The following is a 25,654-nucleotide window of genomic DNA, read 5'->3' on the forward strand; positions in this document are numbered from 1 at the left end:
CCTCACTCGGGACACCTTTACTACATTTGGCCACTTCTTACTCTTTACCAGCAGCTCCAGTTCCCTTGGTTGCCAGATGTGGTCTCCTGGGTCTCTCCTCTAGCTCCTGTGTTCCAGTGTAGTCCAGCCTTCTGGAACTCTCTTCCAGCCTTCTGGGTTCCGCCCCTCCTCCAGCCTGCTCCAAAACAGCTCCTGTCTTCTGTTAAGTTCTCCTACTCCTACCCCAACCGTTTTATCTCTGATTTTGCTCTTGTATTATTTATAGGGCTTTAATCCCACCTTCCACCCTCTCTCGGGTAAAAGGAGAATCGGGTGTTTCATCTGGAATGGGGATTGGCTGTCACCCTGCCCCCTGCAATGGCTGAAAGCCCTGCTGTGGGACTTGAAATGTACTTGTCCCTCCCTTTAGTAGTCCTATCAATGCCTGCCCTACCTTGGCCTTACCTTTTAGCCTTTCTCCAGGTTAAGGGAACTGAAGGGTATGGGCTTGTTATTTGGAACTTGGGAATCTGAGTTCTCTGGAGCTGGAACAATTGTCGGCCATCTTGGAGTTCCTAACACCTTCATCTTTAGGTCGCTGGCATAGAGACCAGCTGGTGGGACCCACCCTAGGATGTCTTCCAGCTCTCAGGTGGGTCTTGGGGCACGCTACTTCCTCTTCTTGAGTGATTCTTTCTCCGATTTCTCCACCCTAACCCAGCCCTCTCGGTGAACTCCCTGAACATATTCACTCTTAACTGTTTTACAATGGAGACCTTGTACAATGGATGGTTTGCTGGTGGACTGCTGAACAACTGTTCCTCGGTTCCCTTGAAAGGGGCAGCAGCTGCAGAGTCACCGGCTTAAGTAGAAGTGATGCAATGTTTGTTTGTTATTTATTGTGCGCGCCAGACCCGAAGGTATCAGGGTGCAGGCAAAAAGAAGTCGTACAGCTTGGTACACAGTACACAGGTTACATTGGTTACAAAAGTATCAGAACAACATCTAATCTAGCAATTATTCGATATATGTACATCAGTAAACAATGGTAAAGAACTACAGACAATCTATATGTAGGAAGATGTACAGTTATTTATTTACATTTACAATGTGGTTTGAGATTGGGGAGAGACTGATTTTGCAGATCTCACGAGACTCCACTTCCCAGTTTTAGAGGCTGTGCCTCTTAAAAGGTACTTGTCTCTAGTTGGCAGCTTGTGGCTGTCTCTTGCGTAGAGATGGGGACTGAATAAGAGGATCCGCTTCATTCAGTCCTCCCTTGATCCTCGCACTGGAGGTACCCAGAGCTAGTTAGGGGACTTTGTCACATACTTTAAGTGGAATATAAGGATCTACTGTCTGCCATGGCCTCTCCGACCTTCAGCGAAAACCATTGTTACAGCATTTAGAGAAAGGAGGTTGGAGGAAGCTGCAGGCGCTGCCCTTTGGAATGACCTTCCTCTTGCTGTAAAGATGGAGCCAAAGCTAAGCTTATGGAAGAGACTTAATACGCAACTCTTCACAAATGTATTTGATCCCTGCACTTATTCCTGGAGCCTTGTTGCATGTTACTGCCTGACCTGCTTCCTTCCTTTCACTCCAGCGCCTAGCCTTTTTGCCTCCACCTTTGGCAGACTGCCCGGTTTGTTACATTCACCCACCTTCTGTGTGTTATATTCACTTGAGTGTGTTGTAATTGTCCTTATTCCTCACCCTTGCACTTACTGATCTTAAAGCTTCCAAGGCCTGTGATAAATCTATTATCTGCTACCGCTCCCTTACCTTGGCATACCTCTCAACCTTGTAAGTCCCCAGGGCGGGTGGAAATCGGACAATTTTGGTTTTGGCAGGTGAGAGCGCATTGAAGTGTATCGCTGGGAAAGGGGCTTGATGGTTGCGTAAACTGATTCCATGTTGTTGGACACCCAAAAAGGCATGTGAGTTGAGAGATGACTTGGAGGTACACAAGACTGCTGCAACCACAGTTCACACTGTACAGATCACCAATAGTGGACATTGAGGGCAGTAACCTGTGCGAAAAGGATCCTTGTGAGACATATAAAGCAAGGTATAGGAGAACCTTCTGGAGATATACATTGGTTGAAATGGAACATAAATGACTGGTTTGTAAGAGGTAATTCTGATGGGCCTCTCCCTTCATATACCGTCCCACCACCCCTGCTTGTGTTTCTCTCATGTGTTGGTGATTTTGTATTTGCCTTGGATGTTCCCTTAGCAAACAAAAAAAACTAGATGGAAAATTGTTGGATGCAAAAGAAAGAAATTATTATTATAATTAGAATTGGGTATTTATAACACCCAAAGGTTTCTAAGCGCGGATCTGTGTCATCTTGCTTCCAAGGCGAGCGTGTTGCCCCTGAGCTATCCTCCCGGCCCAGCCAGTGCTAGTTGGTGTATTCTACTTTATCTGACAGTTAACTACTCCTCAAGTTGTGCGACATTACAACAATGTTCCTTTTAAAAGAGTAAAAAAACAAATGACAAATAAATAAGCCTCCACTCCAATATTTAGAATGTAAGCCAATTGACTGAAGGTGGCGTCATTACCACTTAGTAGAATGACCGTTCCCAAACCTACGTCTCTTTGCTTTGCCTGGGCATTTAAATTGGGTCCTGAAATAATGGCTTCTCTCTGTCTGTAGCACCATATTATTTGATATGATATGATAGTTTATTTATATCTCACGTGTGGGATATATTGACCCACTCAACAGCATTTCCCCACATCACCAAGCTGCAGTTGTGCAGAAACCACAAAATGGTTGCACTGGCTCCTGTGAGTGCCATGGCTCAAAACCTCGTTTAGCAACAACAACAAAAATGGCTGCACCGTCCTGCCAAGCACACATTGGACAGGATGGAACAAGGGGGCACATTGAAGGAGATTGCCAGTGTGTTCCGACATAAATAAAAGGAAGAAAGTGGAAAAAGCAGTGTTGCTTGCTGCAAAAGCCAAAATCCCCATTGAAAAGAAACCCTTTTACACATTTAAAAAATGTGGCTTTGACACTAATTTCCCTCTGTTCCTTAAAGCCAATGTGATTAATAAACCCTACCAAGACCTGTGTGTCTCACTGTGCCTCAGCAAAACCAGGCATGATTCTGAATTGACGAGCCCTGTCAAACCAACTCTTAAAAAATTAACCAGGAACTTTACTTTTACTAACACGGGAAACGCGTTCATTTTCTTTGCAAAAGTATCCAAAACTCAACTGTTCGGAGAGAGACACTTACTAGCTGAGCCATGTCTGTTTCAGTGTATCTGTACTGCAGGCCAACTCCAGCATTCAAGAGAATAACTACAGCTGCAAGACAGTGTGTCAGGCTGCTGGAGATGAAAAGTTGAATTTAAGAAGGAAGGCCAGCTGCACCACGTGTAAAATAAAATTGGCCTTTTGCAAATTAAAGAAAAACAAATGCCTGTGTTTTGGAACAGCACACTGGTGAATGAAAGCCTGCCAGTCCTTAGCAATATGAAGGGGTTTGTTAATGGTGAGAATATATAACTTGCGTTTTTATGCAACCGGCTTGCTTTAATTCTGGATCTAAGATAAAAAATTAAAGATTAAAACTAAAGTGGCTGGAGTTGCAAGTTGAAAACCAGGTTTTCTGCTTGGAGGGGTGGCACCAAAAGGAGGGCTCTCTCTGAGCAGATACTAACTACCCCCCGATAATTACAGGGTTGAACAGACTGTTGTCTCTGCTGGGCCCCTGACAATGAAGCTCCCAGGGAAGGAAGTCTGAAGTGTGAAGGGGCAATGTAACTTCAATCAAGGGACAAACCCCCACCATGTGCTGGAGGAAATGACAGTTGGCAGCAGCTGAAGGACAGGATAAAAAGAAAATGGATCCAGCAACAAAGAGACTGATATTTGTTCCCAAAGATTATTTCGGGAATAACCTTTAAAGACTTCTATCTCTGCAGCAAGACTTTGAAAAATTGTAAAAATGTTGCAGTTGCATTTTTTTGTGTGCTTTCTTTAGAGACATGGTAGAACTCATTGACACCTTGGGGGCAGAAAGGGCAAAATATTGAGGATAAATCGAAAAAAGTATCAATGTTGCAAACATAAATGTTTGTACATACATCCCAGGGGATAATTTGCATCTGTGTATAATGTTATGGAATTTTAGGCTGATTCTTTCATACACAAAATTACCAAAATGTATCACAAGGGCGAAACAAGGTCCCAGAGACTGGAGGATTGGACTGATATGTGCTGCACATAATATGGAACCTGTGTATACAATTTACTAAGAGATTGCAATTGTATAAATGTCTTTTTTTTGGCAAAATCTGATTTTAAGTAAAGTAAATGTGGGAGTTTTTGGACATTGTAAAACTCACCTCATAAATCTGACATCATTCCCTTGGAAATCCAACCAGTTGAGAGCAATATGGAGATTAGCTCCCCTGCCCAATCCAAGTAGTTTAGGGTCGTGCTTAGTTAACCCTGCCTAGCCTATACTTTAATGTTGTTATGTACTATAAATAAGGGTACTTGACAAGACTCTAGACAGACTCTCTTCCTGATTTCCTGTGCAGCGTCCTGTTCCTGTTCCATCCATCCAGACTCCAGATCCCAACTACAAGGCCAAAACATTGCTGACCCTACTCCAGGGCCCACTGCAAAACCCAAGCATTGCTGATCCTGCTCCAGCAAGGCCTCAAATCTGAAAACCACTAAAATTCCCAAATAACCAAAGGGGAAAGCTGTGGTGTTTTTGGGAAGCATCCTGATCTCACTAACTGCCTACTTGCTGCAATCCTGCCATCCAGCTAACCTGTAGTATCCAGTGACCAGAATTGCCAGTCCAGAAGTGCTACCCGGCGATCAGAACTGCCCAGCTGTTTTGCTAGGCGCCCTGCCGTGTAGTCACCAAACTGTTGACTGTCCAGAAATCCAAAAACTAAAAAGTGGACTGTATCAATTGCGACCCCACCTAAACCCATAGCCTATCTTGTCTTTGTCCTCATACCACTCTCTAAGTCACCCTATCCTTATCCTGATACCTTGTTCAAACTGTCAGAATCATTCTTGCAATCCTGCTTTTGATTTCTAGTACTAGCGCCATCTCTTTAGTAATTTTGCTCTGTGTAAATCCTAAACCCTTAGTCCTATTTTGAGTGATCGGACTGGTTCCGCCAGGGTTGGGCACTGGGGTGATAGGGTTGAACTCATGAATCAACCCTGGAGCTTTCTGTGTCCCTCTTTGGTGGCTTAGCCTGAATGCTCTAGTTTAGAGTAAAACTTTTCTTGTCAAAACTGATTTCCTTTCCTTTTTCACCGCTTCATTTTACTCAAAGCGCACCTTTCTAGATCTTGCATAACTCATCCAATTTACCAGCTAGAGACTTACTTTCACTTCCATATTGTATCTGTGATCTATAGCTATGCCCCAACCAAAGAACTTCAAATCACTGTATTTCACCTGTTTTTATTAAAAACCGCTTGGGTAATTTCAGGCGGGAATTGCAAGGTTTGCAAAGTGTCCAATGTGTCATTTGCTGCAACATGTTTTAAAGCCTGCCACTCATTTTCGAACTGTATGCTTTTGGTAATCCATTCTTTGTGATTGTTAGTGTCTTTTCATTATTGCTTTAGTGAGGAATTATATTTGCGTCAAGGTTTTAAACACACATATTTGCTTCAAGGTTTTTCACGCACATTCATTATTTAATTGTCCATTTCCGAGTGTCATTTTATAACATTGCCAGGGGTTTAAAATCTGTTTTTCTCTCTTAGTAGGGGAGGGAAGGTCACAGTTGAATTCTGTGTCCTATTTCTTATTCCTGATTACCTGCTGCTTCTGTTTATCCACTCAGAATTGATTATTTGTGGGCTGAGGGAACATTGCAAGGGAAAATTGTAACTTAAGTGATATCTTACCTAAACCAAAAGTGCTCCTATTCTGCTGTGCTGTGTATATGTTCCACTAGTAAGTTAAACTCCGTGCATTGCTCACATTCTCATTGTTATCACCCTATTGGCGATTGCTGCCCCATATTAAAAAGTGTATGATTTCTTTTTAATTTTCAAATAAATATTATATTTTACCAACTAGCCTGGTTCATGGCCCATTGTGACCCTGGGTATTTGAAAAGAGGGTGTGATATGAGTGGTGTACCATCTCAATATTGATTCTAATATAAAAAAATAAGCATTTCAGTTGTGCACTGCATACTAGGCCGGGACCAAGGTGTGCATCGCCTGATTGAAATCCTTAACACACCCATACACAAGTGTTTCAGGGCGCAACGAGGCAATGGTGGGGTACAAGGGAGAAAAAAACAATAAAACACAATAATCTTACTAGGCCCAGTGACATTGAGAATGCACAAGTGCAGGGGAGACGGGGGGAGGGGAGTGCAAGGGGCAGGGGAGGAGTGGAGAGTACTGAACAAGAGTTAGAAATAGCAACAACAGACAGTGCAGTCCGCCAGTGGCAAGTGCATTAATTAAGTGCAGACAACGAGTGTCGGATAAGTGCAGTTAAGGGGACTGTAGGGTTGCAGATACAGACCCAAGTGCAAGGAGGCAGTGCGGGTAAGCAGACGGGTGGGCAGGGATCTGGGCCCGAATATAGAGGGTAACCAGGAGCCCAGTGCAGAAAAAGACAGAGATCAGCCGGGGAGAGAAAGAAACTCACTTTGAACTCGGATGCAAGTGGGGGCATGTTTTGTGCTTTAAAAATTGACCCATTCAGTTATAACTCATGCCCTTTTGCTTAGCTGTATGCATCAAGAAATGCTACCCATGTCCTCAGTACTGACCTTGCCTATTTGCAACGTGCTTATACAAACTGTAGATGTTGAAATATGTTTGTGCTGTGTGCACAATTATAAGGCAACAATTTTGCCAGAATTCAAGAGTGCACATGCGCAGTTTGTACTTTTAGGCTTTACCACACTGCGCTCTAACAATAGATTCCTTTATGCAGCGCTAACCCCATCAAGTGAAGGGCCAAGAGGCAGACAGATGAAAGAAGCTGCTTTTGAGCACAAGGTACTAGAGAATATAAAAATAGAAGAAGCTAACCAAATGAAATGGTAAGTTACACATTATTACTTTGCTTGTTTTGGTATCAGTGTATCTTTTATCCTTTTATTTGCAAGTGTTTCGTCAAGTAAATGTACTATGTAATTCCTAAACTGATATATAGGTCTGAAATTCCCCACCTGTATATACATTATCCTTTGAACTAAGTGTCACTCATTAGCTATATGGATAGAGTGTCAGCTCACTCACAATCTGGGGGAGTATCTCAAGCGGCTATGGGGTCAACCAGTAGCCAGGGGTGGACTGGCCTATACAGAACTCTGGAGATTTCCCGGTGGGCCTCTGCACCCTGGGCCTCATTTCTGTGGTATTTCCAAATTTTCTCATAGGAAAAGCATATGGCTTGCTGAAAATGTGTCATTTGGGGCCACTTTGAACTTTATTTCCAGGGCCTCTTTTGGTCCCCAGTAATTATTTCCAGGGCCTCTTTTAGTTCCCAGTCCAGCCCTGCCAGTAGCTCATTGATGCAAAAAGTGGTTCTGGTTGGCCCATTGCCCCATAATTCCTCCCCCTCCTTTCCATGGAGACTCTGGGCCCTATTTCTCATGGCTCTTCCCCCTTCCTTCAATGGAGACTTTCTTTCCGTCTTCCATGATCCATTCCTTGGCTTCTCCTTTAACAAATAATGGTTATTAATAGTTCTAATTTCATATTGAAGATCCTGCAGGGGAGGGTAGATTGACAGTCAACTTTGAAGTGCTAATTGGGTAGGACTGGGGAATTCTTGGGGGGCCAGGGAAAGCAACTAGCTATGTGATGCAAACTCTGGAGGTGGTATATGGGGAATCCTCCAGATCTACCAAATCCTCCTTCCGGCACCCTGGTAGATGTACTGTAGTTACCCATGCAAGGAAAGGTCCCTAGTGTCAACCAATGGACAATATATTTCATGGGGAGTGAGGGAGAGTGCCTATTACTGTGAGGAAGATCAGAGTGGGACAAATGCAAAGAGTGCTAGGTCCCTTTTGCGGATCCACCAATGGAGTGTGCTATGTGACGAGCAACATTCTGGTCCTCAATGCCCGGCATGGGCCGCAGAGTAGAACCAGGTAAAAAACGCATGGTAGAAGATGAAAGCGCACAGAACCAACTATAAAAAGAATCAGACGGCTCCAGACTGTGAGGGTTTTAGGGCATTCTTTTAGAGTGTTCCTGTATTAGTAGTGAGAGGAGAAGGTGAAGAGACAGGGTAAGAGCCTTATGAGGCAAGCTACTAACCAACTTACCTCACTCCCCCCTACCCCTGAGCCCTCCTTCCTTTTCAGATCCACCAGAGCGCCTGGAGACCATAAAAATGGCATAGGTGTGCAATATAAATCGCAATAACATAGAGCACATATGGAGAGAGCTATACAACAAAAGGTGGCTAAGCCAATTGAGCCACACAATAGAAAGGACGAGGTCTATAGCAAAGCCTGCTCTGGCTTTAACCCGAAGACTGTCAGGAGCCGAGCCATAAGGAGAAGCAGACTTAGAGTATCTTGCTGACTGTCTCTAGCCCAGATACTAGTTTTAGCTGCAAAGCCACTCAATCAAACTAAAGAGGTTTTCAAGTTCAAAGAAGACCTCAGGCTGGGGGTTGTACTGCAGCCTAACAAATGCCTAGGTGGGGTAGAAGGAGGAGCGAAAATCCCACAGAGCAGTTGAGGGGAAACAACATGGTTTTGCCTTAGGAGAGCATGGTAGAAACCCTTGCGGCAAGGGAGGGCAGCTACAGATCTTGTCTCTGCAGGAGTTCACCAAGGTTACAGAATCACAACAATAATAAACGTAAAGTGTGTCAGCGGAAAAAAAACAAGTTATGGAGGAACCCGTCTATGGAACTAGGAGGGGGGCACCCAAATTCAGAACCACAGATCAAACCATACCAAGAGCAAAGAAATTTAGAAACCATAAATATTTTATTTGTATTTCATTATATGTTTAAAATATACATATTAAATCATGTTTCGAGCTCATTATCTGAATAATACCGTTTAATTAGAAAATTGAAAAACACAGTACTTTTCTAAAAACACGACTGATAATTCAGTCAACGCTAACTTGATGTAGCCAAGCAGTCTGAACGTCATGTCGGTTGAAGGGGATCATCCAGCTGGCGGTCAGAGGCTACGGCCACATTTAACAATATAAGAACCGCCGTAGCTTACTAGACAAAGTAATGTTGGTTACTTCTAAAGTTAAGACCAACAGAAAAAAGAAGGGGTGCCGTACGTCAGAATCACAACAGCCTATTCAATGTTGGGTTCATATGCCATGCCAAAGAAGTGTAATGAGGCACTTAAAATGTCCCTGTGTACTTTCAAGGACTCTTTCTTGGGTGGGACTATACACTTGACTATGGACACTAGGTCCTCTTAGCATAGGCCCTTCAGGGATCGAAATAAGGATTTGATTAGCAAGAGCTAAAACAGCTCTTGGGTATCAGGCATCACCCAGTAAGCAGGAGCTACCTCTAGGAACCAGGAGCTAATATACAGTGTGCTTTAAATGCAACTCCCACTCTTATAGGATTTTACCCCACTCGGGTGAGAGGAGTAGGAAAGCCACAGTTGTATTCATCCGGTTCGTTCATTTTTTGTTTCAGCTCTAGAGGCCTAGGTAGAGTTTAGCAACCTGAAATGGGTTAACCAAACCATTCCTTGTACTGTAGTGGAAATCTTTGACGATATATCCTATCATGTGTGTAGGGTAAGTAGTAGAAGTATCCTTATGATATAAGCCTGACATCCGTTTAAACTGTAATGCTTGTAAGTGCTTTAAAGTGCTGAATGAGCAGGAGAGGTTCCTATAGGTTAATTAGATTTGTAGTGAGAGGTATCTTGACAGATTAAACCTTCAAGTGCTAAGGGTGAGTATGTTCATCCATAGGAAATCATTGTAGGGTCCACCCACTCATGCTGTTAAGTTTAATGATGTTCTCTAATGTTATATTTTAAACTCTAAGAGATGTATTTCTGAGTTAACATTTATGGAATAATTCAGCTGATTGAAAGTAGTGAAGCTCTGAGCCGTTCAGCATGCAACATATATATGTATTTTAGTTGTGACAAGGGTGTGTAATCCAGACATCCCCATGCAGGTGTAGAACATTTCTATTATTCAATGTGTCCGCTTAGCAGGTCTTTTTGTATTTTAGAAGCTCGTATGGATGACCTAATGTGATGTTGCATAAGAAGGGATTTTCATAGCTTAAGAATTTATGAAAACCCTTTGGTCCCTAGACCTGATGCCGATTCTGGAAGCAGAGACAGGTGGCGGAGGGTTATGATTCTATTTTTAATATCATGTTTTTAATGTATGCTTTATTATATGCTGATATACATACATTGATGTGGGATATTGTGCCTTGTCTTGTTTTCTTATATCCATGCCCATTCTGATGCTTTGAATTGTTATAGTAGATTTTATACCCATTTTGGAAGCAAAGTGATTCTCCTTACACACAGTTGTAAGTATTTTGTGATTCATTTCATGATGTTATGAACTGTCTGAAATCCATTCAGTGGATTCTGTTTTAGTGGGAATTTTTGAAAGCAAGCAAGTTTCTGGTTTGTAAAGCTTGTTAATAAAGTTGTTCTATTTTTGTACCAGTAAAGGGTGGTTTTCATCCCTTCCTGCAGATGCAGGAGTGGTGCATGTTAGGAAAGATTTCTCTTGGCTGCACCTTCCCTTCCATCTTTATGGAACTCCCAAACTTTACCACACTGGCTTTTGCTCATATATTATGGCGAAACTGATGTGTTTTTCAGGCTGTAAGTACTGGAAAACATTGTTTCCCTTAGCCATGTTACTGTGTTCCCACTTTTGGTTACTAGTGTATTACTTGTGGTAACTTTTTATCATTGTGCAATGCAACCTACACTGCAGTACAATGGCATAGATTTGTGTTTTGCCGTAGACTAACACTCGGAGGATTTTTGGTTACTCTTGGTGTGCTAAAAGGATAAGCTGATGGCCGCAGGGACTTCTTTCCACTTTTGGGGACTTGTTTTAGCCTTAGCGCATTTGGCTACGAACAGTGGCTACTGGTCAAGCATGGCCATGCCACGAGATTTTTCGCTTGTCCTTTTGCCATCTTGTTCTTTAGCCTTCTTACTGGCCAGAGAGGCCAGGAAAATCCTAATAAGGACTTCCAGTGCCCGGGAAAGCAGAAGCTTTGGCATGCTACTGGAGGGCTGTGTGTGTTTTCTGGCAGGATGTGGGCTGGGACTGTCTAGTGCCAATCCACAAACTGGTTTTAGTGTGTCTGAGTGGTATGCATGAATGTTCCCTCCATTGGTCCAGATTGGACCACTGCTGGAGTGCGTGGGCTAGTCCTGTCACTGGCTAGTGAGGGCTGCTGCTCTTACCTGGCTTTTAGGATAAGAAGGGGATCCCTGCACCCATTCCTCAGAGATCCTGAAGGAACATGAAGGAGTCAAGAATCTTATCCAGCTGTGAGACCTGCGAAGAAACTGGAGACCCATCGGAAGGCAGGCTGGCTAACAACTTCTGCTGCTTTCCTGGAGGAGACCCCTGTCTTGCTGAAGATCTTTAGCAGTCCTGCAAAGGAGCTGCGGCTCTTGGAGTGGAGGGTACTTCCATTCCTGATGTCTGCTCAGAACCCTGCAGCGAAGAGCCTTCAGAAGTATCCCAGGACTGTCCTGTGGCTGACAAGCTCTGAATTTGGGCTACCGTGCTGCTGGTGTCACCGTTCCACGTTTCGACATGGAACTTGGGGGGGATCCTCAGCTGGCCCTACGAGACTAACCTCTGCAATGTTTCGGCATCCTAGCTTCGAGGGGACCCAAGATGGGAGGGAACGTCCAACCACGGCAGTTGAGTCCATTTGCATTGCCGTGCTTCGGTGACCACCATTCACAATCTATTACCTGACCCCAATCCAGTTCTAAGAGGGTTCCTGCATCGAGTTTTGCTGCATTCTTCATTCGAGAGTCCTTGCAACAGTGAAAGACACCAACCTGAGCTAGAACCTGCAACCCCTGCAAATCGAGGACTGTGACTTTTGGTGGGAAAAGCAACCTCGGACCCTCTCCCTTTGTCCTGCCAAGTGTAGGGAAGACTCAGAGTATGGGGGTTAAGTTACAGTGATTCTTACCTACCCCAATACTCCTATTATAAGTCGATGGCCTTATAATAAACTTTATTCTAACACTATTGGCTTTGCCATTGCTTGCTTGTGCAAGACTTCTGAAAGTTGGGGCTACTTCTGTTAGCTAGTTTAACTTGTACTCTAACCATATGAACCCTTGACTGGACCCCCATAGACCCTACCTGCATTTTTTCCTGCTTCAAAGATTCTGTGGAACCTTACCTAAACTATTGGGCAAAAGAAACCAGACAATTTAGGGCTGGAGAATTTGAGTTATGGATCATTATCTGTGGACCCACAAGTGCATAATATAATCTTACATTTCCTTTGCAGGAGTTTATGTTGAATACTATGCCCTATTAATAAGTGACTGTGTATATATATCAACATTTTTTTAACTACATGGTGTGGTAACTCTACTTGCCAGTAGTCATTTCTCTATTGTGTGTTTTGGCCACTAAATGATGATTTTATTTTTAAACATCCTGTCTAAGTGTAATCTGTGATTCCCATTGTGTGAACTCGTTGTGGACCCTTTACAAGCTCACCACCTCTGAAGAACTTAGCCTAGACCACCTGCCACTGCTACCTGAAATGGTTTGGCTACAGCTCCCCAGAGTTGTCCCTGTCACAATATAGGTTGGCCTTCTATACATCTGTCCACCAGGCCAGACTATAGAAAATCAGTCCTAACAGTGCACGCCAGTGACTTGTTGAAACGTGCTTATCCAATGCATAGTATTGCTTTTTCTCTGCTCTTCTGCCTCGTCAGCGCATTAGGCCACATCAAAATATTGACTAGAAAATAGCTTAATCTGTGAGTATATTGCAGGTTTCGTGATTGTTCATGATGCTATGTTAGAAGGGAAACCTGAGGTCCACATATTTAACTATGTTGTGAAAGTCAAATCGACTTCTGGGGCAGCGGGTAATATCTGTTGATATCGAGTACTGCTCCTGGAAGGCAGGGTGCCTAGGTCCCATTATGCTTTAAATGTCTTCTGGATCTGTCGTAATGCTCATTTATACACACTCCTAAAAGGACAGCGTTGATGTCATATGGATATATTTGTATGGCACCAGTTGGCTTGTGAAGCCAAATGTATCTACTGGTAGCTGTTGGTGTAAAGCCAACCAGGCTCTCCTTTGCTGTGACCAGTAGCTAAATAGCTCCCAGCAATTTACAACCCTGCCATTCACTGGAGTTGCTTTATCTCACCATCCTGTCACAGTTTTTGAAGAATCTCTGTTTGTATTGGTTCCCCCTCCAGCCCTTTCCCGCTGAGAGTAAATAAAGGTGTTGAAACATCCCTACATTTTTTTTTTAACACACCATGTGGCAGTGGGTATCCGCTGGACCATTGCCAGGTTTTTTTAAGACCACCCTGTTTCGCCTTAGAAATTGGAAAAAAACATTTTTAAAGTGAAACGGGGGAAATTGGTAAATACATGGTAGGAAAAAATCCTGCATTCCTACTGGTGTCTATCCACCTTGCAAGGTCTTCATTTTGATTTTATATGTATTAATACAAACTTTTTAAAGAGTTGCCTTTAGTCAGAAAAAAGCAGAAGACTGTTCACAGGGTTATGGATGCCTCCTTAGTTATGGATGACTTTTTGTTAATCCTCCCAAATGTATAATCAATGTCTTGCAGTGAAGGGCAGGCAGCCACATGACTGTGGGCTTTTTTCTATAGAGATTCCCTGATCCAATCTCTTCCTTACATCAGAGAGGTCTCTAGAAAAAGTTAACATGGGAACAGTACTCCCTATCTATGGACTCCTCATTTGGGCTCGGCTCGCTATCCTATCTCATTCTCTCCCATTAATGGTGGCACTCGGTGGGAGGTCCTCTTGGCCTCCTTCCACTCCTCTAAGACCGTCATTAATGTCTATCTGAATGGCATCATCTTGGTCCAGGGTCCTCAGCCCAATTTCCTCCTTTTCGATAGGCATCTCCTGCGTCTTATCAAATTCCTTCTTTCTCCCGCTACTCCTACTAGCACCTCTCTGGCTCCTTTGCCACCTCCTTCTTCCACTGCCTCTCTGGCACATACCTCCTCCTCTCTGGCTACTATGCCACCTCCAGCTACCACCTCTTGCCAGTCATGGGCCCCTCTACAACTTCCGCTGGGTGTACCTCAAGCCTGTACCCAACCCTCGAAGTCTTTCAAATATGGCAACCTGCTCCCCATTGCTACTCTCAATCTCTCTCTGCTGTCAAACACTCATCTGACATCTGCCTCCTCCTGGAAGAACTTGACCTTGATGTCCTCGCTCTCACCGAGACATGATTCATGGGCAACTCTGTCAAAGGTTTTGACACTCTCCTCCCTGATGGCTACAAGATCCTCGCTGTGCCAAGAACCAACCGACCCGGAGCTGGAGTAGCTCTGATCTTTCTGGAATGGGTCTATGCTTCTATCATTCCTACGCAGGCCTACTCCTCCTTTGAAGGCCTGGTCTGCAGGCTCTCTATCTCTCCTGGCCTCTCCCTGACTGGCCACCATCTACAGGCCATCTGACCAGGTTAAATTGAATTGATATTTTATTTCTATCGTGCTCGTGCACAAGTGTTTCAGAGCGCGACAAGGCAAGGGAGGAGAACAGGGAAGAACAAAACGACGATCTTACTAGGCCAAGTGTCATTGGGAATGCGCAAGTGCATGGGAGGGGGGTAGGGGAAAAGTGCGTGGAAGGGGGGAGAAGTGGAAAGTGCAGAGCAAAGGAGAAACAGATAAAAAAATAATAATACATAAATAAATAATAAAGGCAACAAACAGTGGTAGTGCAGCCAGCAAGTGCTGGGTTTAAGGCAACAGACAGGGTAGGTCTTGATAAGTGCAGGAAGAAAAAAGGGGGGACTGTATGGGTACAGATACCGACCCCAGAGCAAGGGATGGCCTGGTGGCAGTCCGGGAGTGTGGCAGGGTGAGCAGGTACCTGGGCATGGAGGACAGAGGGTGGCCTGGTGCACGCTGTCAAGAGAAAACAAGGCAGCAGGGCAGAGGGGGAGTGAAGGCAGAAGCAAAGAGGAAGGTCTTTAGGTGCTTCCGGAACCAGAGATGGTTCTCCTCAAATCTTAGAGTGGCTCTGTACTCCGGAGACCCCCGGCCGGCCCATATAGCCAAGGTTAGCTCAGAAGTACTTTAAGACGAGATAGCTGCACCCTTGAGATGGATGGGAGTGCAGATTTATTACTCCAACACCAATCAATAAAGACAACTTAATGGTTTGGCAAAGGGAGTCCGTTTAATGACGAGTACAAAAAACGGGGAGTCATGGAAATCGGCAGTGATGCGATCTTCCTTCTCGCTTCAACCCCAATGAACTTCATACAAGTTGTAACATTTATACTCAAAACTCGTCATAATTGACGTGTAACACTCAAAAGTTAACATGCAATTCTATTGGTTAGGAAAAAGGTAACTTTACTATAGGTACTATATCTGTATATGCTAATGGAGTGAGGGGATTGAGTAAACACTGTTACTGATGGGCTGACCCACAGCGATTGGGTGTTTTTCAACCAATCACACGCATTGTCCCTCCCACAGGACAGTGACACGTCATCCGACACACACACCCCCGGCCCTATTGGTCCATGATACCGTCATGGGCGTGCTCAAGTATTCTTAGCGTCCCGAGCTCCACAGCAACCATTACCACATACATGCCGTGTATGCCACGAGATTGGTCCGATTCATTTTGCCGGTAAGTGCCATTGCCATTAAAGATGTTCACCGCCTTGTAACAGCACTTCATTTTTTACTTTAATCAGAGGCAGATCACCTTTTGTAGGACGCCCCCGGCCCAGGGCCATTAGCGCACCCCTGCTGCCTGCACCGTCCGCATGTGCCACCATCATTTTTAGCACTACCTTGAGCAACTGATTTGCACCCTCAAGGTTTCCTTACCCAGCACTGCCAGGGTACTCCATCACGCTCCGATTGAGATCATTGACGAATCCTCCTCACGGTCGCTAGGAGTCCTCCTTCAACCTACCTGTGTTATTATACACTAATCCCACCGAACTTCGTGCATTATCTTTCTCATGTTCACCAGGAGTCCATCGCGCCACCTCCTTCGACGGACAAACGTGTGTTATTGTACACTGTCACAGTGCGTGTTGCTTGTTGGCACATAGACCGCATGGCACCTCCACCACCACGTAGTACCACTACGTTTTGATGTGGGGCTTTGACATTGAGACACTCTGTCTGGCTCCACTGAGACCCGAGACTCACCATGGCAATTTATTAGCCCACACAAGAACAATTATTTGTCGCCATCACCATCTATTGTTTGGGTTGGACTGACAGTTTTTTGGCCTTCCCGCCAACAGATCTTAGACCCACCGGGCCCAACATTCAGCCTCCGGGACCCTGATGAAAATCTCTGACTCAGGAACCCTTGGTCTACTTGTTTCAGTGCATTGGTCACTTAACAGTCCTGCATTAATCAAGGACTCACAAGCACAGCGTCACCGCTGCAATTTCAGCAGACGCTAAGCTGTTCTTTAATACTCATCTGTGTATTTTTCAGGCACCAACCAGCCATTATTCAGTAATCCTTAAATAAACAAACAACGCAGAGACCCTGACAGTTATCCTTTCCCCCACAGATAAAACTCACGGACAGAACTACGCTCTGCGTCTATCCTGATGAAGGCCACCACAGTAACGGGCTCGAATCCAGCCCTCTATGGCCGAAACACGCCAGTGTCGATGATCTGTGACACAACTGTTTAACCCCCGTTGTATGTTTTGTAGATAGTGGTGTGTTCACTGTTTGTTAATTACCCTGGACTTAATACAGTCCTGGGCATCACCTTGTTCAGTCCCGTTTTCACCTAATTGTCAGTTTGCTTGTGCATCATGTTGGAAATTTTACCTCTATACTACAGAGCGTGATACACACCTGTATTTCCTATGTTTAATACTATACCTATCCGTGCCAATCGAAAGTTATGTAAATACCTAAAATATCATCTGTGCAAAAAATTGGTTTCAGACCAAATAAAATAGTTTCAAAACCAGACAGCTGTACATGGATTTCTCATCCTGATTCCTATTGCTATGTATATCAGTTGACACTGTCCATTTGTGCTGCAGTAAACCCATCTTCCCACCTAATTTCTGTGCTCCCTGGGATAGAAACGTTGTTCCTTCCAGTGCGTGAATGCTGGCCTTCACAAAGGGGGTCATTACAAGTTTGGAGGCAGTCATGGTGCTAACAGCACCATGGCTGCCTCCAAACCCATGTCCAGGTCCGTGGTGTCGGAATGGGGACTTACCGGGACATTCTGACCCTTGCGGGCCCGTTATTAGCTCCCTATCTCTTAACGGGTCCCGCTAAGGGCGGCTGGTAAAATCAGTCAGCCCTAGTGGGACCCGCTAATGGACCTCAGAATGCGGCGGTAGGGGGTTAACGGCACCAGCATCCTTACCGGTGCCGTTAACCCACTACCGCTGTACTCGTAATGACCCCCAAAGTATCCTATTTATTCATCAGTCAGGTCTTTTCTTAGGGCTTCCATCCTGGCTTGACATCAATCATGATCTTCATCCCTATGGCGTTCTTCGCAGTCGTCTGGCACTGAGATATTATTATCTTGATAACACAAAATCCTAGTAGCATCATCATTAGCAGGTCTCCTAGGAACTTGAATGCATCTGCCATCCATTGTGGGACCCATGAAAACAGTGATCCCAACCAACTGTCATCATCAACTTCGTCAGTTTCATGGATCATCTGGTTCTGCAGGTTTGTTAGCATACCTATGGCTTCCGTTAAAGTTCCATTCTCCTCCTCATGAGAAGCTATAAATGTGCAACATGAATCTCCAATTTTTGTGCAAACTCCTCCATCCATAGCTGTGATCATGTCAAGGACATAGCTGTTCTGGAGAGTCATCAGTCGGATTGCCCTCAACTCCTCCTTGATCACATTAAATCCTTTTATTGTCGTGTTGATGGTCTGCAGTAACTCCCATCTGGTTATCTGCAACTATTTAGTATTTACTCCATCTTGGATTTGTGGCATGAAAATCGTTGTGAACACTGATGAGGTGAGGCTGAACAGTCTGTGTTCATATGGGATTACATGAAAGGCTTCTTCTGATTTAGCAGAGAAATAATTTTCTCTTCATTCGATTTAGCAGTTCCACAGATCTTTTTCCTCAGGTGAGCATCTGCTTTTGGGAAACTTTCAATATTCAGGTCACTTTTCGGGATCACCAGTGCTGGAACATGGACATTCACTAGGGTACATATACCAAGACTTATCCGTGGCCTCATGCCCAGGGACTGTATCTCTCCACTGGCTCCCGGTGGCAGCAAGGATGAATTTCAAGACCCTCTACATCGTCAACAAGGCTTTCCGGCGTGGGGCCTGCACTGCATCCAACTCTCTCTTCCAAAACACCTTCCTTCTCGAGCCCTTTGCTCAGCTATCTCCAACTCTTTGAGGGTCAGATGCTTCTCCAGGCAGAGTGTGGAGGGTAGATCTTTCTCCTCTGCAGGTGCCTCCCTCTGGAATGGCCTCCCTGCCCATCTCAAACTTGAGCCGGACCACCTGAAGTTCTGGAAGCAGCTCAAGACCTTCCTTTTCTTCTCTGCTTTCTCTCTCTCCCTCCCCTGCCGCCAACTGTCTGTGGCACCGACTGTCTGCTTGGCTACCCTCAGAGTCTCACTGGGTACCAGGCTCCTCCATGATCAGTCTCCCGTGCACAGCTTCTGGGCCTACCGTGCACTTATGGGCTGTAACTGTAACTAACCTCTACAGTCACTTGCCTCCTTGCACTTACCGAGAACCATGCTGCCCTGGCTGCACTTATTCAGAGCAATGCTTCCCTGATTGTATGCCCCCCCTTCCCTCTTCCTGGCACTTCCCCCTCTCCCTTCCCCCTGCACTTTGCCGTGCTGCACTTGCACGATCTGAATGACACAAGGCCTAGTAAGATAGTTTGTCTTGTCCTCCCTCTGTGTTCCCTCCCGTGTCATGTTGCTCCTAGAAACATTTGTGTACAGGCACGTTATAAATGACCCCATCTGTTACACTCTCTCCAGTTCCGTGTAGTACAAGCGGGGGACACATTCCTCTCTCGCTCACCGGGATCAGCATTGATTTTTGGGCCACATGTCCACCATGTCCTCTGTATGGGCTTGCCTTCCTTCTGGGCTGGTTCCGCTCGGCCTCACCGACTTCACACAGCCCTGTGCCTCGTCGGCCATCTTTCTCCTTCTCCCTGGCTTCTTCCCAGATTCTCTCCTGGTCTCTCTCTGGCAGTGCCGCTCCCCCTCCTAATGACGTTGGTACGTCAGAGGCTCACTTCTCCTCCATTCAGGGGGGAAAGTCCTTTTATTCTTGCCACCAGATACCAAAAGGATGTGTTTAACTGCGTAGCTCACTGAGAGGCCAGAATTGCCTTGAGCCAACTGTTCAAATTGATTTTCTACATTGTTTGGAGTTCCACAGCTGACAGATTCATTTCTGGTATTACCTTATGTGAAGACAGTTCCTCAGTTGTAGGGAGTTCCTTACCGGAAAGAGAGTCCTTGACCCTGGGTCAGGAGTGCCTCCCAGTGAGGTACTGCTTTCCTAAATCCTTAGTGGGCTCACTTCCCTAGCCTTAAAGGGCGTAGCTTCCACCCCGGAAAAAGGGACACAACGTCCAGATTCATCGTACATCCCTTTGGACCTGGTCAAAATAGACCCCCTTCTTTGGGCTCAACAGAGCTTAATTTGTGGGGGTGTTTGCCAGGGCTAAGCCCTGGTGCTTATTTCACAGCCCCATCACTTATTGTCTCAGATTCAGATTTATTATGAAGCCAGAGCCTCCATCAACCCCCCAATTAGCTGTGAGCTGTAGTGGAACCCCACATGTGGTGACACTGTGGGCGCAGCTGTGGATGGTGGCAGAAATGGTGGGGAAACGTACAAATTGAACACAGAGTTCACCTACTCAGTAATGTCCTCACCGCAACCCCGTGGACAGTCTCAATTCCTTCTATGTGCTTACCAGACATTATCGTCCCCCCAAATAAAAGGGAAAGTAAGACTGAACCTGTCTCCTGTCAACAGACTGCCCTGCTGTCAAGTTCATCTAAACAATGTGGCCAATTCATCTATAATAAATAAGTCTGTGGGCTGAACAACACAAGGTAATTACAGAAATATAGACGGAACAGACGATCGTCGAACTACATATCAAAAGCATCCTCAGAACTACTGGCACAGATCCCAGACAGATATCAATTGTTCAGCTCTGCAGAGACTTTCTTCGCTTCATTCATCCCCAGCATCCAGGCCAAGGCAAACGCAAAATGGCTCCAAATAACACGCTGGGAGCTGATCCAGCTGGCAAATGACACTGAAGAAGGATTTAACGTAATAAAAGTGGAACTGCGAGCACTGCGGTTAATGACCATGCAAAATAGGTATGTCTTAGACCTGTTAACAGCGATGGACGGAGGTGTTTGCCGAAAAATTGGAAGTGCCTGCTGCACTTTCGTACCTTCCGAAGATGCAGATAATGGTTCCTTATCCCACGTGATGGAAGCCGTACATAACCTAGGAGAAAGAATGAAAATGGAAGGTGGAGCAGAAGCAAGCACTTGGTTCGACAACATCTTCTCCTGGGTCCCGTCATGGCTGGGAATGACTGTTAAATTACTGATACCGGCAGTGGTGTTCCTCCTTTTTATTTTGTGCGTGTGCCAGGAGGGTCTTCGATGTTGTGCAAACACAGTACCAAATGGTGCAATGATAATGGTGACAATGGGCAACGCTCGTGGTACAATACAAAATATGCAGGAGGTAGAGGTACAAACAGGAGCAGAAGACACACCAAAAGTCCAGATGGTGCCCATATACCACAGCGGGGATGTAGTAGACAGGCTATGGCACACTACAATTAAAGAGCCCCATGAACTTGAGTGGTATGAGGAGTGGGTGGATTTGGAAGGGGACGGAGGTTGTATATATATATGACCTGCACACCAGACGAGTATGCTAGAATGTGAGAAAGCCTGCGAGGGGTATGTAGGGCATGGATGCCCATTAAAGGCACCCCTGCATGGGATGAGGCAGTAGCTGAAGAAGAGGAACGCCAGAGGTTGAGGCAGTTACAGTATTCGTTACTTAAGTAACGAAAGGGGGGAAATGTATGGGAGGATAGGTCCAAGGGACCCCCCCCCTACCCTACAGCTCCCCCCCCCTTGTGAAGTCCATGGCTCGTCAGGGGTCCCCCCTGCCACCAGGGCCCAGGTGGCGGGTGGACCACTGGCTGAAACATTGACCAAACCTGCTGTATTAAGCTAGGCCCTGGAAACCATTTTGTGAAACCAGAATGAGCCCCTGTGCGCCACAGCGCCCCCCCCCCCACCGTTGGAGAGTCCTCACTTGTCCCTGCGGCCGCAGCTCCCTGGCAGATCCGCTGAGAGCCCGTTCCCACGAACAGACGGACATGAGCTAGTGCTAGACGCAAACACTGTAACATTCACCTTCCGCAGTGTATCACTGTCCTCAGTATGACCCGGCCAGCAGGGCCGGGGTGGAAAAGAACTGTAAAATGGTCCCCCAACAAAAGTAGAGCCCCCAAATACTAATGAGCAAACTGCCTGTGATGAAACTCTTCTCTCCATGACCTTTTGATAAAACATGTAACCTCCATGAAGATGGCAGAATGTGTGTTCATGTGGCATTCTGGTTGAAGTACCCACATCCCCGTAGCTATGCGCAAATGGTAAAAGTGTCTCGGGGTTTTTATGTTATATGTTTCTCTGAGAAGAATGTACTCCAAGGCCCTATGCCATAACTGAACTAATGCTGCTAGAGTGCAAAGGAAGACAAGTGCAACCACATTGGGAGCTCATGTAAATTGTGTACGAAAATGCATAGAATGTATTCGAATGTCCAAGCTCACCATGTGCCACTGCCATCAGTCTCATTGGCCAGTTGTTCCTGCGTGCTCCACCAACCTTAATACTACCTCGCTTACCGTGCATGCATAAAATGTAACAAAATGTCGTGGTGGTTAAATACTTAACATATAGTTGGGGGGCGCTGTTGCGCTCGATGAAGATGGCCGCCTGATTCACTGCTCGGACCAGTGTGGCACTCTCTATCTGTAAAATCTCCTGTTTGCCCCGATACAGCGTATAGCCGACCCCCGGCGTGGGTCGCTGACCGGACTGGGAGCCTACCACGCGAGTTCCACCCGCCGAGCCGCCTCTGCTGCGGAGTTACAGCCGCCGCGGGAAGGGCGGAGGCGGTTGCACTCCGGCCTCCGTGCTCGGCTCCAGGAGTTCCCGCCCGTGCTCTGCGGCCTGTGGCCTACTGTGTGGGGGAGGGGCGCCCCACTCGCCTTGCGCGCCTCGCTCCGGCCTGGCCCGTACTGCACAGCGGTCTCTTCCTCCTCATCACATTGGATTCCAGAGCGACCCGCTCCGCTGCCCCGTCCTGGGCGGTGTGCTGTCCGAGACCAGAGTGTGCATCGATCCTACCCCGGATGGTGAGTGGCCCTGGCCCGATATCCTCTGCGCCCGCTACACAGCAGCGGACCCTGCCCTCTTTGTCCCGGATTTTGGAAGCTTGCTTCCCCTTCTCTCCTTCAGCCATCTGAGGTGGGCAGTCGGTCTGACCACCTCCATTAGGGTCGCGGAGACAACCGATCCACCCGGCTGTTGGGCCTACTACTGCGACTGGTCCAGGGCCCCGGCCCCCTCCACTTGCTTCCAACGACCTGCACCGAGCGCCACCCGTCCTACTGCCTCAGACAGGGTTGCTCCCCTACACTACTTCAACACCGGCTCCTTGTATCTCTCCGGCTGCTCATTGTTTCTTGGGTCCGGACCCCCTGCGGAATTTCTTGAAAACTTCCTGGGCCCTCCTCCGGTTAACTTGCTCCTGCATGGTTTGACTACCCCGGCCTGCCTCCGGCGGAGACGCCATATTTCTTCCGTCCTGGCGCTCGGCTCGGCCTCCGCTCATACGCTGCCTGCTTGGTCCTGGAACCTGCTCTGGCCACCATATCCACTCTCCTGTCTGGTCTCCGGGGGCTTAAGTTTATCCTCCCTCCGGCGACATGTCGACATGACCCGGCAAGAAGCAATCCTCCATCAATATTTTCACTAAACCCTCGGTGGGCCCCGGGGCGGAGGCATCTACACAGGACTCTTCCCCCTCACCTGCGCCGGAACCATCCGATTCCCAGAAGATGGAGTTTATCCGTGAGGGGTTCACCACAATTCATAGCAAGCTGGATGATATGAATGTCACGATATCCTCCATTAAAGCGCATATGGAGAGAACTGATGGTCGCGTGACCGAGATTGAGGAGCGTGTGAGCACCGCCGAAGACGCCCTAGGATCCCTCCGTGCGGAGGTCTCCATACTATCCACCCGTGTCACCGAGGTGGAGAAGAAGAACGAGGACCTTGAATCTCGCTCGAGGCGCAACAACCTTCGCATTGTCGGGGTGCCAGAAGATGGTATACAGGAACCCATGGAAGACTATGTGGAGGGTATGTTGCTCCAGCTCCTTGATTCCCCAAAACTCTCCCCGCAGTTTGCGATCGAGAGAGCCCACCGTTCACTCACGGCGAAACCCAAACCTGGTGCACCCCCACGCCCGATCATAGCCAGGGTCTTAAACTTTCGGGACCGTGATGCCCTCCTCAGGACGGCGAGGGCCAAGGGGGACCTTCTCTTAGGCGCGGCCAGGATCCATCTATATCCGGACTTTTCGGAGGCTGTTCAGCGGGTACGCAAGACCTTCCTGGCGGTGAAGAGGAGACTACGCGACCTCCAGGTGAAATATTCCATGTTATACCCCGCTAAACTGCGCATCGAACATGCAAACCGCGTTTACTTCTTCACGCTGCCCGAGGTGGCCTCCAGGTTCATAGATGAACGCTTTCCCGGCTGAAATGCTCTTGCAGTAGACGCCACTACTGGCTCACCACAGCTTAAGACATTTGCTCCACGGATGCCCTTATATCCTGTGCCAGTACTTACCCGTTCCTCTGGCATTCTGACATTACCTAATGTGGTTCCCATGTGACCACCTGTTCGCACCTGTAACAAATAATGTTATCTTTGATGTTTCTCACTACTGTTATTGCTCCCTGCTCATTGTCCTAACGCTACGTGACCGGGTTAACCCCGTTAAATTGGTTCATTATATGTTTACAATGCCTGCCCCTTCCCCCACGGGATCTCCCTTGGACGGGAATTGATATTAGTATCGGGCATTATGGTTATCCTAATATTGCCTCATGGTTCGGAGAATCGCCGCCGGGCCACCTCGCAGGCCCCCCAGGCATTGATGCCACTGTTCTGGTTTTGGTTGTTGGGCTATAGGGTGATCATCCCTCTGTTTGGGGGAGGGATGAGGGAGGGGGAGGGGGGAATGGGGTTATATGTTAAAAAAAGCTTGGTATTCGCAGAGAAGGTTGAGTCCGAAGCACTACAGTCCCGTCGGCGATACAGATCTGCCCGCACTGGCCGCCGACCATGGGGGGCACATTTCCATCCACCCGTATTCCTCGATGGCTGCCCCTGGAGGGTTGAGTGAGGAAACTGACATTTATGAGCTGGAACGTACGGGGGCTGGGTAATCACAAGAAAATGAGGCTATTACAACTTCAGGCCGAGCGTCACGGGGCTAAAATCCTGTTCCTTCAGGAGACGCATGCATGCACAGAGTATTGCGACAAATTTGATAAAACATGGGGCCCACAAAGGTACTTCACCACCTACTCTACCCAGAGCCGCGGGGTCATGACCCTTATCCACAGGAGCCTTAGATTTGTCCCCACTGCCACGATAATTGATCCCCTGGGCAGGTACGTGCTTCTCCATGGCACCCTACTAAATAGGGAGGTTATCCTGCTAAATATATATGGTCCCAATATTGACGACCACGACTTTTACACACATCTTATAACTCTCCTGGATGGCTTCTCTCTGATACCGATTCTCTGGGGAGGCGATTTCAATACGATATTCGATGTGGATCTTGATAGATCTGGCTCCAGATCCCGTCAACTCTCCAGAGCTGCATACATCACACTTTCCTCCCTTCCTCGCTTAGCCCTGTTTGACGCTTGGAGGTTCCTCTACCCCAACTCCCGCTCTTATTCCTTTCATTCCTCGGTTCACGACTCCTTTTCCCGGATTGATAGATGGTTGTTATCCGACGATCTGATGAAAACCGTGTCCAGTATGGCAATCCTTCCTAGGACTCTATCGGATCACTCCCCAGTGACTGTCACCCTATGTTGGGGTCTAGACCGGGACCAAACCAGATACTGGAGAATGAAACCACTTTCTCTCCTTGATCCGGTCTTTAGCTCGGAGATGGAGTCGGCGATCGTTCTTCGATATCAACACCAACACCGTGTCTTCACAGGCCACCCCATGGGAGTCCTTTAAGGTCTATATCAGAGGCATTGCCCTTTCCAAGGAAAATGGTATCCTCAAAACTATCCGT

At 46.7% G+C, this 25,654-nt stretch overlaps 1 protein-coding gene across 1 annotated transcript in view; it reads left to right on the top strand.

The window, feature by feature from the left end:
* Positions 1-25,654, top strand: part of CFAP221 (cilia and flagella associated protein 221) — a 988,124-nt gene that overhangs the window by 471,751 nt on the left and 490,719 nt on the right. The window contains exon 11 of the mRNA XM_069616611.1: positions 6,943-7,051. Coding sequence (XP_069472712.1) covers positions 6,943-7,051 — 109 coding nt within the window. The remainder of the gene's footprint in view (positions 1-6,942; positions 7,052-25,654) is intronic.

This window comes from Ambystoma mexicanum, chromosome 9 (assembly GCF_040938575.1).
Source record: "Ambystoma mexicanum isolate Mex_15411 chromosome 9, UKY_AmexF1_1, whole genome shotgun sequence".
In the NCBI taxonomy this organism is placed as follows: Eukaryota; Metazoa; Chordata; class Amphibia; order Caudata; family Ambystomatidae; genus Ambystoma; species Ambystoma mexicanum.